This window comes from Eretmochelys imbricata, chromosome 8, assembly GCF_965152235.1.
Source record: "Eretmochelys imbricata isolate rEreImb1 chromosome 8, rEreImb1.hap1, whole genome shotgun sequence".
NCBI lineage: Eukaryota > Metazoa > Chordata > Testudines > Cheloniidae > Eretmochelys > Eretmochelys imbricata.
The window spans coordinates 64,668,694-64,684,227 of NC_135579.1; the positions used below are offsets into that span (position 1 = coordinate 64,668,694).

At 45.1% G+C, this 15,534-nt stretch overlaps 1 protein-coding gene across 1 annotated transcript; it reads left to right on the plus strand.

Moving 5' to 3' along the window:
* Window positions 1-1,566: 1,566 nt before the first annotated feature.
* Window positions 1,567-6,787, plus strand: C8H1orf53 (chromosome 8 C1orf53 homolog). The gene is made up of 3 exons (XM_077824748.1): window positions 1,567-2,000; window positions 5,069-5,170; window positions 6,561-6,787. The coding sequence occupies exons 1-3, from the start codon at window positions 1,707-1,709 to the stop codon at window positions 6,630-6,632; spliced, it is 468 nt and encodes a 155-aa protein (XP_077680874.1). The 5' UTR covers window positions 1,567-1,706; the 3' UTR covers window positions 6,633-6,787.
* The last annotated feature ends 8,747 nt before the right edge of the window (window positions 6,788-15,534 follow it).

Here is a 15,534-nt window from a genome sequence, read left to right on the forward strand (position 1 = left end):
TATGCTGCAATTGAAAAGGACTTTGCTTTGGAGCTATGTCTGTAGGGCTGAATCCCCTCTCACTTGGACTGGCGTAAATCAAGAATATGCTACTGAAGCCCATGGAGTTACACAGGTGCAAAACTGGTGTTAGTGAGAGGAGAATCAAGCCCAGTGGGTTTGTCTATCATGATGTGTGGGTGAGAAAGCCTGTGAATTGAACATGTATTATCTAACTAGCGAATTCCTTGTTTTTTATTGATCACCTTGATAGGAAATGAACTCAACTAACTATAAGTTAGTTATAAGTTTTTTTGTGGGGGCTATAACTATTATATAACCAATACAGAGTGTTGCACTCATCTTACTGATGAAATTAAAGAACGCTATAGGAAAGAAGGTAAACTAAGTTTTTCAGGGTAGGTGCAATATTTTATGTGTATTCTTGCTACTTTAAAGTATCACATACAGTGCTATCTGAATAATATAAAAAAAGTTTTAAAATATAATGACACAATTTGGGGCACTTTTAGCAATGTTCTGAGATGACAATACCAACAATGAACATCTTCCTATGCTGTGAAATAAAACAATAAGATCTTCATAAGTTTCTATGCCATACTTTTTATTTTCAAATAAAATAGAAAAATACAATTAAATTCAACCTGAATACAACCGAGAATACAAAATTGACTGAAATACGGACGGGGACACTCAGCTGATGAATAGTCCTCAGTGCAGAGTAGGGTCTTTACTGGGGTTGAAAATAAGTTAGTTATGATTTAACAATGTTGGGACCATTTGAAAGTGGTCCATCCTGTGCAGAGCACAGTGTTTGGTTACATGTACATGCAGCTTTGGACACATACCGGAAGAATGAGGAGGCCTTGTGGCACCTGAGAGACTAATAAATTTATTTGGGCGTACGCTTTCTTGGGCTAAAGCCCACTTCATCAGATGCATGCAGTGGAAAATACAGTAGGAAGATATATATATAAATCTATATACAGAGAACATGAAAAAATGGGGGGTTACCATATCAACTCTTAACGAGACCAATCGATTAAGGTGGGCTATTTGCCTGCCTACTTACTGCGACTTGATCTGGATATTCACTTCCTTGCCCAGACAGGAAACCCAGCTATTAAAAAGTGAATGAATATAGAATAAAAAACAGACATATTTAGTATTTTCCTTTTAAGGCCTGATCCTGCAAACACATATACACGTACCAGCAGGATTTGGCTGGGATGTACTGGAAACTATTGGTCTACATAGCAGAAATATGCAAAAATTAAATATTTTCTGTAACCCCCTTGTCCACGTAGAATGGGTCATTTCTAACACAATTGCAGGGGCAAAGACATAATCAATGATGAGGTCCTGAACAAAGGTGCTTCCCTGAGGCATATGACACTAATTCCACAGGCCTTCCTTGTCCTGGAGGTATGGCTGGGCTAGGGGCTGTACAAGCAGCTAAGACAGTCTAAAGGCCCGATCCAAAGCTCGCTCGGTCCTGCCATTGCCTTGGGTGTTCTTTGAAGAACAAACAGGGGGAGAGCCGAGGTGGGCGACAGGTGACAGCACCAGGAGCAGACCTCGGGTCTTTTCTTGTCGGCCTCCCCAGGCGGACGAGCCCGAACGGGAGACCAGCCTGGGGCTGTTCAGGGCTTGTGACCCAGACTTGCTGGCGGGAGTGGGTGGCGCCCCGGCGAGAAGCGCCAGGAATGGGGCCCTCCAGCTGGCTGGGGCTCTCCTGCGGCTGCAGCAGAGCAGGGGCTCCCGGCCGCAGCCGCGTCCCGCCCCTGGGCCCGTGGCAGCGGCGCCCCTGGCGCCCCGTTGCAAGCGGCTCCCCACCCTGGGCCCTTCTTTGCAGCCGGAGCGGCCGCGGCCCCTGGGTGCGCTGGGCCACGGGCGGCGCCGGCGGGGAGCGCTCTCAGCAGCCGAGCCGGCCGGGCAGCGAGGAGCTGCTGACGGCGGCGGAGAAGCGAATCGTGGCGCTGCACCGGGAGGCCTGCGCGGTGAGTCCCCCGCGCTTCCCGCTCGGGCCCGCGGGGCGCTGCTTGTGCAGCCGCCTCACCGCTCCGGGCTGCTCCCAGGCGGGCCCGCGGGGCTGGAGGCGCCCCACACAGGCGGCGTGCTGCAGGCGAGGGCTCCCTGCAGACCCGCTCCCCTGCTGCAGCGGCTAATGGGCGGCCCGGGGCTGCTCCGTGCCGCGCCCACTGGCCGCCTTGCCTGGGCCTCTGCAGCCAGCCGCACGGAAGCGCAGGGAAAGGCTGGCAACAGGTTGGCTGCCCCGGGCCTCTCCCTCAGCCTGAGCTGGGGGCATGCCGGGGTCGGCCCAACACCGCGGCCGGCGCACTGGCGCGTGGCCTGGGGGTGCTGGGAAAAGGGGGGGCGGTTGGATGAGCGCAGGGACTGGCTGCGATCACAAGGAAGGAGTGGACGTGCACCACCGAGAGAGTGACAGGAGCTCCGTGTCCCAGCAATACTTGTGCCACATTAGCGATCACTGATCGTCTTGCCCTTTCAACTTCCCCGGGGCAGGGGCTTGCTGTGGCCTGGGGGGGGGGGTCCATTTGGGGTATTTCATAGCGATGGCCTTTCTAGCCCGAACTTCTCTGTCCAGAAGTATTGACACGTGCGTCTGTGCGAGCAGAGATGGACATTTGCTCACAAGACGCTGCCTGGTGCAACGGGAACTGTAGAGGGAATAAAGTCACAAAACCCCACAGGAAACCAGAGAAGCCTTCCGAGCGCGCTCCCGGTCCCAGCATTCTGTAAGGTTGGGGCAAGTCACGGAAGGCCTGGGACCAAGAGAACAAATAAGACAGCAAAAGCGAAATCTTTTTTCCGGGGAGGGGCAGCAGTCCCCAGCCTGAAAGCTCATGCAGAGCCTCAGTGAGCCATGCTGCGTGCACACTGGGGACTTACAGCACTAGACCTTAGTTATTGATTAGGTCAGGGAGAAATATGTCCAAAAGTAACAACGTGCTGGTAAATGCAACTCTTGGACGCCCGGCAAACTGCCCAGTGCTGGTAGCCTGAACACCAAATGTATTTACAGTAATTTACCCAAACTTCGGGCCTGACAAACTCGCTTGTATTTCTCGTTTTTCTGGAATGCACGTGTGTTTTGCAGGAAGGGAACTATGTCCCGATAACAGCCTCCAGGCAGAGAGGGTGCCGACATGTTAAGTGACTCTCTCCTTCCATCTCCAACTCCGGCATTGACATGATTAATAACCTCTCCGCTCCCCTTTGCACGCGGAGAGCTGCAGAGCTGGTACCTCAGCTCCCATACCGGAGGGCGGAGGAAAGCGGGGCAGCCTTGTTTTGTTTTGTTTTGTTTTCTGGAGAGATGGAAGCAACCTGCTGTCATTGTGCACGGAGCTCATCACTAGCGGTAGGAACAGCATACACGAGACCATGGAAGGCCCATGAGAACCTGCAGTAAATGCTGTCTGTAGCAGTAAGTGGCGTCCACCTCCTCTCCCCCTGCTCTAGACACCGCACCCTGATCGCACCGCAAGGCGACGCTTGGCCCTTTCCCCCTCCTCACACGGATGTGCATCTCCGAGCACCTTGTGCTGCGCGCCCCTCTTCCGCCGCGAGCAGTCGCTGAGTTGGCCTGGACAGCCATTGGGCCGACCGATTCTGCTCCGGTTGCGGAGTTTTGCCGTTGGCTCCAGCGAGATCGGTCCCCGCAGGAGGTTCCCAACCAGCCCCGGAGTGGACTGAGGAATTCCCCCATTCCTAGGCAGCTGCCCGCCGGAGGGTCAAATGGCAGTTGTAGGCAGTCAGCATGGTTACAGTAAATGACCTCAACGTGGGCATGGAACTGTCCCCCGGCTAGATCTCTCCCCTGCCTTCCCTGTCGCAGGCGGCTGGTTCTCTGCCTTTGCCGCCATTAGTGATGGCTGATGTTTAGCAGGCTTTCTGGCCCAATTTTAAAAATACCTTTGGGCTTCTTTGTCTTAGTCCGTCCGCTATTTCAGGGGCTGCAGGCAAACACCAGGGAATGTGTCCCTTTACGGATGCACAGGCGCAACAGAACAGGGAAGCAAAGGAGTTGGTTCGCGTACCACTTTTGAAATGTGCAGCTCCAGCTTAACTCGGGGAGCGTTATCTTTGCTCTCCGAAACGTAGGCGTGACGTATTTGGTGTCGAACATTTTACAGCTATGTCCATACCGGCAAAGACACGATCCAAAACCCTGGCATCTTAACATTTCCACTCGCTATAAGCATTGTTGCAAAGGTCACTTGCTGGAAATGACAATCAAAAAGTGACCTAAATATTAAAAGGTGATATCTTGCTACCACACAGCCTTGTCCAGCAGCAGAGGCGGATGCCAGACAAGTATTTACATTCCCTCCAGTATAAAATACTGCACCGTGTTTGCAAATTGCAGTTATACTTTTTAGCGTCAAAGCTGGCGTGATGAAAGTTGCTTTTGATCAAGCAGCACTTGAAAGCAGCAGAAGGTGTCGACATTCTATAACCATTTTTAAAAATCATTTACAATGTAATCAAAACTCAAGAACATTTAGAAAGGGGAAAGAATGTGGCATAAAAAGTCCAAAAGTGTATAATGTCCAAAGTGAACAGGAAGAGCGTAAATGTCACATTCTGTCTCCAGGAGCAGCTGCTTCTTTGATTAGACCCTTTTCTGGAAGCATAAATACAGCATCATACATTTACACTTTCTCATAATTCGAAGTGTAAATGGATCTGCAACCTGGGAGTGAAAGTCCATTTTCTCCTAAAAAGCTTAGAATAATGTAGAGAATATATAAGATATCTCTAAGGAAATGAATGGCAAAGGCTGATCTGTGGCTATGTTAAAATATGCACTGTTGATGTTCTATTACTTCCTCAAATCTCTTTATTTGTCAGTTCTGTCTGAGTTACAGAATATAAGGGTCAGATTATAACAGTGGTATTAATGCATTTAATCATGAACTGGTTTCAGTTAAGCAGTTGGATTTTAGGGAGATAATGTCAAAGCACTTCCAGTTTGAAATCACAAAGAGATGAAGAATATATAGAATTGAGGTTGACTCTGTTTTGGGTGGTTCTTTTTAAGGCTGGCCTGCAAAACTATGTGGATCCAGTTACTGGCTATTTAGTGTTCACCAAAGTTGCCCACTTGCAGAGAGGTAAATGCTGTGGTTCTGCATGCAGACATGTGAGTATGAAATCCTTGCTTTGCAGCATTAAAATAACTTTGAAAAATATTTTAAATGCTGGCATTAGGAATAGCAAGCTATCTGGCATGTTTCACTGTGAAATTTAGACTAGCCAAGGACAATAAGTCCAGGAAAGGTCACTGAGGGATTTTCTTAACGTTAAAATAGAATGTTGCAACATTTCAAGTTAACATTATCTCCTTGAACTGCTAGGAGAATTTCACGGGAGTTATTTAATAGACTGTTGTTTTATATAAGTTATGTTCTCGTTGTCAAGTGCAAGATGCCTGTGAAAAGAACCAGCATATCAGAAAGTCTATTCCGAGCAAACTTTCTCCTCTTAAAGAAATGAGATAACATAACCGAGACATTTTGCCACAAGTGTAGTTGAGTTTTCTAGAATTATGTTGAAGGGTCTGTTTTCCAGTCTGACTGAGAAAGTATCAAAAGATGTAGGCTATGGTGGAATATTGTGTGATTTTTAAAATAATAGGACTTAGTGTTGGTATTTTCCGAATACCATTTAGAAATCGAAGTTGTGCAGTGTGAGAAGGCGATGTTTTGTATTTTGCACACACCGCACAATCCCGCTTCCATTGACATAAATAGCAAAAGTCCCGTAGCTTTCAATGGCTGACAAGATCAGGCCCTTAATAATATGTTGATCAATTTCACTTTACTCAGGCGAGTAGTGTTTGACGCCCCAGGTGGGTAACGTATATTTCCCCTTTGTAAATTTAGTTATTAGAACATGGTTTAAAGAACAGCGCACGAAAAAAGGGGAAAGGGGGGAAACAACGGGGTAATTTACAGTTCAAATGTGCACTGCTCACTTCTAGTTCCTCTTTGGCTTCTTAGTTGAAAAAGTTTTCTTATACCACTATTGCCGTGTGAAATACGTGAGTAATGATGCGAAAGACTCACTCTTTGATTAAAACTCATTAAGTACATTTATAAAGAGAGAGTCAATTGGTAAGACGTTTGAAAACAAGTGTAAATTGATCAGGAAATGTTTACACTTACTACAGACAACGCTGAAAGGCTAGAATGTTATTGTCCTGTCTGCCCCTTTGCTTTGCTAGGCGCTCTGTTATGCAGAACGTTTTGCAATAATGCACCAACTAAAGAAATTTAAGGGTGGGGGGAAGAGATTGCTTTGGTCAGTCAAATTCTTCGAGTTGGAAGGACATATTTAGGAAATGGTTCTTGGGCACTAATTAGGACCATTTGCTTGGGGTTGCCATTATTTTCCTGTTAGTTTAGAGGGCACAATAGATCAAATGATTTATATAATATAATTAACAATTCTTCTTTAACCGTAGCAGGACTGAGCTTTTTCTTACTGATTGCTAAGTAATGCAGTAATGACTTGTTTGATTTCTTCTGCAGTGTCCATATGATCAAGCTAACGTAAAAGACCCATCCAAAAAGAAGCGGTTCAATTCATTTTTTTTTACTTGACAATCAGTGCATATGCCATCTACGATGAAGACTGCAGAAACCTAAGCCAGGATCAAGTCTTTGTGGCTTCGACTGCATGAATATTGGCATTCCTGTTATTGATGCTGGGTTATTTGAATACATTTCAATTGTAATAAAAAACAAGCTAAACCGTGTGTGCCTGGGTGTTTCAGATGCTACGTTGTTAGTGATACTCCTTTCCCTTTCCTTAGCGTTATAAATCACACGTTACAAACTGAGACCACAGTTAATTTCGCAGTAAAATCAAGAATAGGGGTGCAGGTAGTACTCAGATTACCATCGCTTTACTTAACACTGCTACTGTATACACCGTAAATCACTTCAAGAGATGTTGTTGATTTTGGTAGTAAATGGAGGAGTTTCAATGATTTTTTTTATTATTTACATCACTGGATGCTATGTGTAACCTACAAGAATGCCCAAGAAGTGTAATCCCATTGCAAAAGGGTTTTATTCTAGCAGTAAGAATTTAAAAGACCATATATTTGTATTGCCTTATATTGTGTGAATCGAAACCAGTCTTTAGAGAAGTCTGTTTGGAGCACGGCCTGTGCTATTTTATCACATCGTGCTGACATTCCAAGATCATTAGATAGGCCATTAAAAAAATTAGTCTGAACTGAAGTACCACTGACATCGAGAGTGGCATTAAACCTAGATCGAACCACAGCATCAAGGTTTCACCTCCATCAATTCCTCCGCCACTCTGGTCCAAGGAGAACGAAGACAAATGTGTCATTACCAAGTCCATCTGCCATTCAATGAAACACCGTAGCATCGTTAAGGGTGGCAAAGCACACACAGAACCAAACATCGATCTTTCCACCCCTGTGGAAAGGGGTGGTTGTTGCCATCACCTTGAGGTAAAAATCAAAGGAGGCTTCCTGACAGACTCATTCCAAGGTAAAGTCTCTGGAACTGAAAGGAGGGGCAGTGAGGGTCCCACAGATGCGTTTGAGTTTCTGAATAATTTAACTTCTGAGTGATTGAACATCAGTCTGTTTGGTGTCCAAATTAGCAAGTGCCTTTGAAAAGAGGAGAGAACTATGTTTGCAAACATAAAATGAAATGTAAAATATCCTACAAATATTCATGAGCACCCAGGAGGTACTTAACTGTTGTATGATAGAAGACACCTCACTAAGACATCTCAGCTTTATTTTATTTTAAAGTCCTGTTCTATTTCCCATGAACGTTGTTGGTATCTTGACTGTTGCAATTTTTTTTTGTCTCTTTCTCATTAGGAGTAAATAGCCCCCAGATATGCCTGATTAAGGTTTCCATTGATCACTGTATGTTTCCAACAAACAAACCCCCACCAGGTACCTGACAAATATCTTTAAGGTCGAGGTGGCTCCCTTCCTACCTACCTCCCCTCAGATATGATGTGCGAGCTGGGTTATTTGTAGGCAGTGATTGGGCATTTAGCTATCATGATGTCATCTGAGAACTCCAAGATGGACCTTCCATCTTAGAAAAAGGACAGGAGGGGGAGAAGAGATGGTTACCCTTAGCTGTTGTAATAAACCGAAAGATTTCCCTTCCACTCCCCAGTTGTGGATTGTGGAGCACCCGAGTCTACTTAGACTGGAAACTATTGTCAGTTGTTTGGTGTCCCAGTTTGGTCCACTTCAGCTTTGGTTGAAGGAAATGTCTTGAAACCCATCCTAGAAAGCTCCCTGTGCAGCCTCCCAGATGCTAAGAGTTAGATCGTTTGAACGTCAGCGCAGCCTCCTGGTAACATTAAACATCCAAATGGACTTCGTTTGCGTATTAATACCATTCCTTATGCATTAAGATGGGAGAGCAGCAGTTCAGAGCTAAATTCCATTTGCCTAGTTTTGGTAATTGGATCTAAATGAACATTCACGTCTGGCAAGTAAATAGACTGAAGCCACATTAAACAGAAAGTGTGCAAATAGCTGAAATCCTTGGAATCACCGTTCTAGCAAATAGTAACTTAACGTTTAGGATTATTAGGGGTGTTTAGATAGCCCCATATATGCATGCAAATACATAGAGGGAGATTTTTATTGCAGGGAAATGGAGGCGTAAAAATCCTAAATGAACTGATCTGCTGCATTTGAAAGTATCCAAAGGTAGAATCTCATCAGTTTTGTGGCTCGGGGAATCAAATGCTAGTTACTATAATTTAAGGACCCATAAGCAACTGGTTCCCCTTATGTCAACATGGGGGGATCCATCGGCTTTCGTTATCTTATCAGCAGGAGAATTTCCAATGTAAGGTCTAGTTATGTCATCTCCGCAATAATATCAATGAAATAAAGCATGACATTATTTAGGCATGACGCAGCAGGTAGCTTATTATAAGCCTTGCATATTCCTCGGCCTCCTGCTCCCATTAGGGCGTCGGTAATTGGAAGAAGATATATATATATATATGATATTTTCTAAACGAAATTGTTAGATAGGGAAAATGCATCGAAGGCTCCTTTGGGTGCGTTTTGCGTATGGAAAGGGCAATACATCTGGCCATATAAACTGCTGGAGCTCACTTTAGAATGGAATCTCTCTTTGCCCCCTTTCTATTTTGTGAGAGGAATAATGCTTCTGCCAAAGTAGCGAATGCAGACACAGCCTGGCAATAACAGCAATGCATTAATATGTATTGTCATGGGGCAAGAAAAAGGCTCCTTCAACGTAAACAGAAAAGAAAAGATACAGAAGGTGCAGTGTCCCAAGAAGCTTCAAAATAGAACAAGCCCACTTAAATATACCTTTATCTATTTATTCGTGCACATGGCCAATTTCAAAGCAGATACAGAGATGCCGATGCTGTGATTAAAGCTCTTCACTATTAAGGATTGTTCTTGCAGTTGGCAGCGCTGGCTTTAAGCTCCCTGGTTGTAAGTGGATTCGATTAACAACTTTTTAAAAACGTGTCACCTCCATGCATATTATGAAAATAAAATAGACCTGCAGCTCCTTAATGTCAATAAGTCAAACTTCCTGTATTTATTTTTATCACCCACCCACAAAATACCCATCCTACAAAAAGATTGCAACGCTTTTAGTATTATAGCACTTTAATTACTTTCCCTCCTTGACACCTGCTCAATCAGTAACTTCAGATGAGTTGCTGTAACACGAGATCGCGGTATTTACTGCAGGTCCAAGTTAAAATACTATGGGAACTGAAATTAACAAGCCTTCCCCGAATGAGACCCCTGAAACTCTGATTTCAAGCGTTCAGCATGACATTTTCCTGCATTATTATAAGCCATCTAGCTATTTGTAAGGACCGGAGAGAGAGAGATTAAATACACCAGGAGCGGAGCCTTCACCAACGTGGGATTACTGACGAGATCCCCCTTTAAAGAACATGCTGAAAGTCGTGCCGTGGAGAGAAACACTTCAGTGACACGATGCTATTATTTTGTCTGCAGCATGAACTCGGTTCACACCAGCAGCTGTTTGTTGACAACTACCACAACTGCCAGAGTCTAGGCAAACTAGGGGAAACTTGCTGAACTGCCAAAGAGTGCATGATCAGCCCTAGCCCATTCCTGGCGCTGCACCTTCCTTGCACGTGATGGATTAATTGCTTTCAGACACTTACAGATTTTTGTCGATGATTGTACCACAAAAGCGTTATTTTTGACTTTGTAAGATCATTAGCATTCTTTGCTGTTTGGAATAAAGAATCACGCTGGCTACAAACACTAAATGACCACGTTGCTTAGGAGAGATGAATTGAAACTTGTCACAGGCGGAAGGGTGGGGGGAATCATCTAGTATTCCTGACCCAGAACCAACTGCCCCCGCCGTTAGGATTCTTACAGGAACCCATTTCCAGGAAAACCATTCTGTAAACAATTGGTGAGAAAGACGGGTGTACTGCTCTCCCCTAAGTGCATGGTTGAAACCCCTGGGCTCCTGGCGGTGCTGGGTTTTTGCATGGCCCTGTAAGGAGAATGACTCTTAAAAATGACTCTCAGATCCATATTTTTTCTATTGTTTTGAGTCAGTGGATCAGTTGTCATCCAGGCCCTCACCTAAGAAGCAATTATTCCAATTCTTCTTGGCATCTGATTTTATTCTAATGGGTTAAATTAGATTCAGTTTTACAATTATCCGAGGCTTGGCTGCACTGTATTGTATGACAACTCCCAATTTCATCAGGTTTGGCAATGCGAGGTTATTCCATACATCCGTACATCATACCACATCACATCAGGCTGAAGTCTGCTGTTTAGAGACTCCATTTGAGAGGGGTTCTTTTTATGAAAGTGGGAAGGGTTGATACATTCCAGGACTGGTTCGGGACGGTTTTTTAAAAAAGTACAGAGGTGGCCCCAGCACAGAGGAGCTGCTGCTCAGCTGTGACTAGGCAAAGAGCGAAATGATGACATGTTGGGGAAATAGTGCAATATTTGAACAGCCCTCCAGTCCTTGCTGCTTTTTAAAAAACAAACCCTAATATGTTATTTGCTTTACTAGTTTTATTTACAACCCGTTCCCCATTAGCACCTCCCCTGATTACTGAGGAGGGAGCGCTATATCAGGAGAGATGACTGAGAAAGCTGTGCCAGGAAAACCCCGCAAACCAGCTACCTTGGGGAGGTGGGTTTTCTTTTTTCTCACGCTTTTTTGTTTATTTGTTTTGTTTAAAAATATTTTGAAGAGTAAACACAAAAGTAAAGGGCAGGTATAAAGTGTCTGTTGGTAAGAGGTCAGAGGTTAGAAATTCACGTCAATTCTGTGGTGGAAGCTGTGGCGTGGGGCAGGGAGAGGAAAAATATCTTTCCACCAAGCAGCTTGTTGATTTTAATTAACACAGGGATTCTCTGCTAGGAACAAGGAACAACCTCCATCTACTGGCTAGATCACTACGTCTCCTCTCCTTCCAAAACCCCATTCCTCAGTCATTAGGAAGGGACCAGTTTTGGAGGAAGCTGCTAAGGTCTTAAGGTAAGATCCTGCCTGAGTCTTTGCTAAGAATACAGCTGTTTAGACCTCACCGATGTCATTTGCTTGCCTTTTTTTTTTTTTTTTTTTTTTTGTGAGCCCCACAGAATGGTCTTTTCCCCAGGTGTATTCGCAAGCGACATTTGGTGCATGTGAGTGTGTTTTAATCTAGAAATAGCAGCCTTCGAAGATTAAGCCATTCTTCTTAATAAAAGAGAGGTTGGGAGGGGGGAAGTGGTTTTGGTTGTTTTTTTGTTTGGTTGGTTGGTGTTTGTTTTTTTGGAAAGCTTCTTTACCAAATACACTAAAATATGACCAGCTCCCTGGGAAGCTTCTTGCGTCCTTGTTCTGATTACAACCAGGGTGCAAATACAAGGTTCATAGAAAACAATTAACAAGCTAACAGTTCTGAGCTGCTCAACACAGTTCGGTGCTAGACTATAATCTTGCTCTGCCTCTTTCTTTTGGATGTGTGATTATGTGTTCGTGGTTACTCCCCATTTGGCTATGTGTTTGGCATGACGGTGCCGCATTGTTTGTAATTAAAATACCCTCTCCTCAAGCCAATTAATACATGCACATTTCCAGGTTACCGGGAGATACAAGCACTTTGCTCTGGCCGGGTTTTTTCCTCCAATTGTTCTATAGATAAAGATAATCCGTGTTTGTGTTACTCAAAGACCAAGAGCCACCGTACCGCCAGCCTGGGGAAGAGAAGCTGATTTTGTGACTCTCTGAGATTGTAATGCACCAGCTTTCTCCATTTCTGGATCATTCGAAAGTTGCTTGTAGAATATTTATGGGAATCCGAGCAGACTTCACCTGATAGAAAAAAGGCAATGCTGGCAGAGAGGCTATTTCTGACATCGAAGCGGATATTTACACGACAATATCGTTTCCTCAAAATGCAATGCATTTAACTGCTGAAAGCCGCGACGTCTGAGGCCACTGCAGAAGGGATGTAACTACGTTCAGGTTTTCCTCCTTTGTGCTTGTATTAGCCGCGGCTTTTGTGGGGTGATTAAATTGATCGTTAAAAGCATTTATCCCATCACTACCTTCCAGGGCAGGAAAATAGATTTCATTGGAGCCACCGCACTCGAAGGCACCAGGATCAATGGTGCTGCTGCTTCGGGGGGTTGCTTGTTTGTTAATTTATTTAATTTTCCGGAGTTAATTACATTGGAAATTGCAGGAAAAGTTCGGGCACGTGAAAGAGGCGGGGCGCAGCTTGCTCGGTTTTGTGTCTGTGGTCAGCTGTCCGACCCTTGATCCGGCTCGCCAGAGTAGCATTAAGCAGCCAGCCCGACACACCCTCTGGCATTGCCAGGGTGCCATTCTCCCCAAACAAGCAAACGCTTGATTTCAGGTAGACTAAGGCAAAACCTCCTCTGCTTAAAGAGCCCGCCTGCTTGAATACCCTCCCCCTTCTTCTAATTATTATTTGTCAGTTATTAATTTGTATGTAGACCTTGTCCTAAATCCTCAGAACTAGACACAAGATCCGTTCACGCTTTAACAGGCTTGAGGCAGTAGCCCGTGGCAAAAAGAATACGGTCTCGATAGCAAAACGGATCCAAATGATCGCATTCGCATGCACGAAATCTGCCCCGGGCGCATGCTAATTGCAAAGCTGGAAGTGGCGTTAACTGTCGCAGGGAAGGGTCCATGGAAGCGCTGAAGCGGAGGCGCGTTTTGTGACCACTGCAAAGCGTTCAGTGTCGCGATACAGAGACAGGGAACATTGTACCTGCTGGGATGATCTCAAAAACAAGAGAATCCATCTCACCCCTTTAATCAGGGAGTCCAAGCCGCACCCTGTCTCTGTCTTTGAAAGGGAAAATCTAAAATCGCATAGCACGATATGAACATAGCCTGGATATTACTCAGCACCATTTTATTCTTCCTAAAATGTCATTGACAGAGAGAAGGGGGAGGGGGAGAAAGGCCGTGTGAAATGAGAAACCAAATTCAGAATCAGTGGGGCACTGGGATAAATCGATTCCCAGAGGAGAATTTTCGATTGGATGTGAAATTTCCTATCGGATTGGTTTTAAATGATGAATTCTCTCTCCCACCCAACCAAATCAGCAAAACTCCACCGGGAGCCAGCTGTCCGTTGCCCACCAACCTGCCTGAGAGCAGCAGAGTTACAATGTACAAAGAGAAATGAAATCTTAAGAATATTGAAACAGATTTACCTTGGTCTACTACGGGCCTTTTGGAAATGAAGAAATCACGTTTGATGCTAGCAACAAACTTTTAGTATCGCTCTAGGTCAGGAGTGGTCTGCCAACATTAGGATGTGAACGAGAAAAGGCTTAAGAAATCCCTGGCCTTCTTTGCTGGAGCAGCCGCAGCAGCTAGTGTATCCTTCACCCTAGCTGATGGAGCAGAAAGAAAGGGCTCTAATTAATTAAGTGCGCCCAATTGTAAGGGGTTTAGTCACTTCTGAGTTTTGTTATGGGATCTGCCCAATTATTCCTAATAGCGCCATTGAGCTAACATAGTGATAGAAATGTAACAAATGAAATATATATATATATATATATATATTTTCGCTTGGTCTCTCTCTCTCAAACGCCCTGGCTGGCTCGGAAGCTTTCCCCCTGCACCTGCACGTTTTCCATTGAACCCAGCAAAAAGCCATTAGCAGACAAAATGGGGAAGAAAAGGGGAGAGAGCGCTTCAACTTTTCAAGAGCACTTTGCCTGAAAGCGCCCGGGAGCTGGTATTTTAAACGCCGCTTCCGCTGGGGCTGGCTGGCAAGGAGAGAGGGCAAGAAGAAGCCACTTTCGTTTGAGTGACCTGGTGGAGGGAAACCTGCAGCTCATTGAACTTGTTTCCGGGCACGGAGACTAGCCTTTATTTTCAGTGCGGTCCCAGAGGTGCGCTGGCGCCAAATCACTCCTCTCTAGGCTCCGGGCACAGGCGATGAGTTTGCTCGGTCTCAGCTTCAGTCAGTCGGGCAGGAAACAGCCACACATAGGACAGGGGTCGAGCGGTCCCGGCTGAGGAGAGAAACAAACACACACCGGAGTAGGGTCCCCTCCACGCTGAGTCCGGGCACATTTTGAGCACGTATCTATTCCAAACGCAAGCAACTTCCACTCTGGAAAATAGGGCCTTGAGGGGCAATCTTGATCGTTCTCATAAACCCGAAGACACGGGGAAGCCAGTGAGTTAGGTCATGGCTTGTTACCACTGCTACGGGAATATTTGGAAGGGGATAAAGGAACAAGTTAGGCAAAGACGAATTCACTAGATTTACAACGATAACGGGGATATTTGTATCATCCATCTGTTTAGAATAGATTTTTAATCATTTCCAAAATAGCTCTGTAATCTACAATACGACACACACTGTATACATAGGCGCGCGCACACGTAATCTCTCGAATCGGTGTGTGCACGTATCCACACACACGTTCTGCAAACGGTTTAAATCTCTTCTCTGTGGAGAGTGGAGTTCGTCCTTTTCCTTTCAGCAATTAGCCCTTTTCTCTTCCATTACAATCTTTATAATTAGGCACCAAAGCCGTTGCTTCTGAATTCCTTTCCTAAAGCTTCATCTATCCACACTTGCTGTGCAATCCTGGATTGTGTATTTTTTTCTCCCCAACTGTTTTTTCTTGGGGGTGGGGGGGCAACTTTTTCATTTTCTGGCCTGGTTTGGGCAGCACGGCAATACATAAATAAATACTTTTAAAGTTTCGAAATTCCACTGCAAACAACACCCGCAGCCCAGACTGAATCGCCTTGTTTACCTCTTTCTTGTGGCTTGTTGTGCTAATTGACTTGTTTTCTCCAAGGAACACCTACCCCTCTGAACATCCCCACCCCCGTTTTTTTCCAGGCGTTGACTGCTTTTCAGGAAACTGCGATTTGTGAGAGGACCTACCCATTTTTAAGGGAGAATCCCCTGACCCTTTTGTGTCTGCCGTATCGTTTT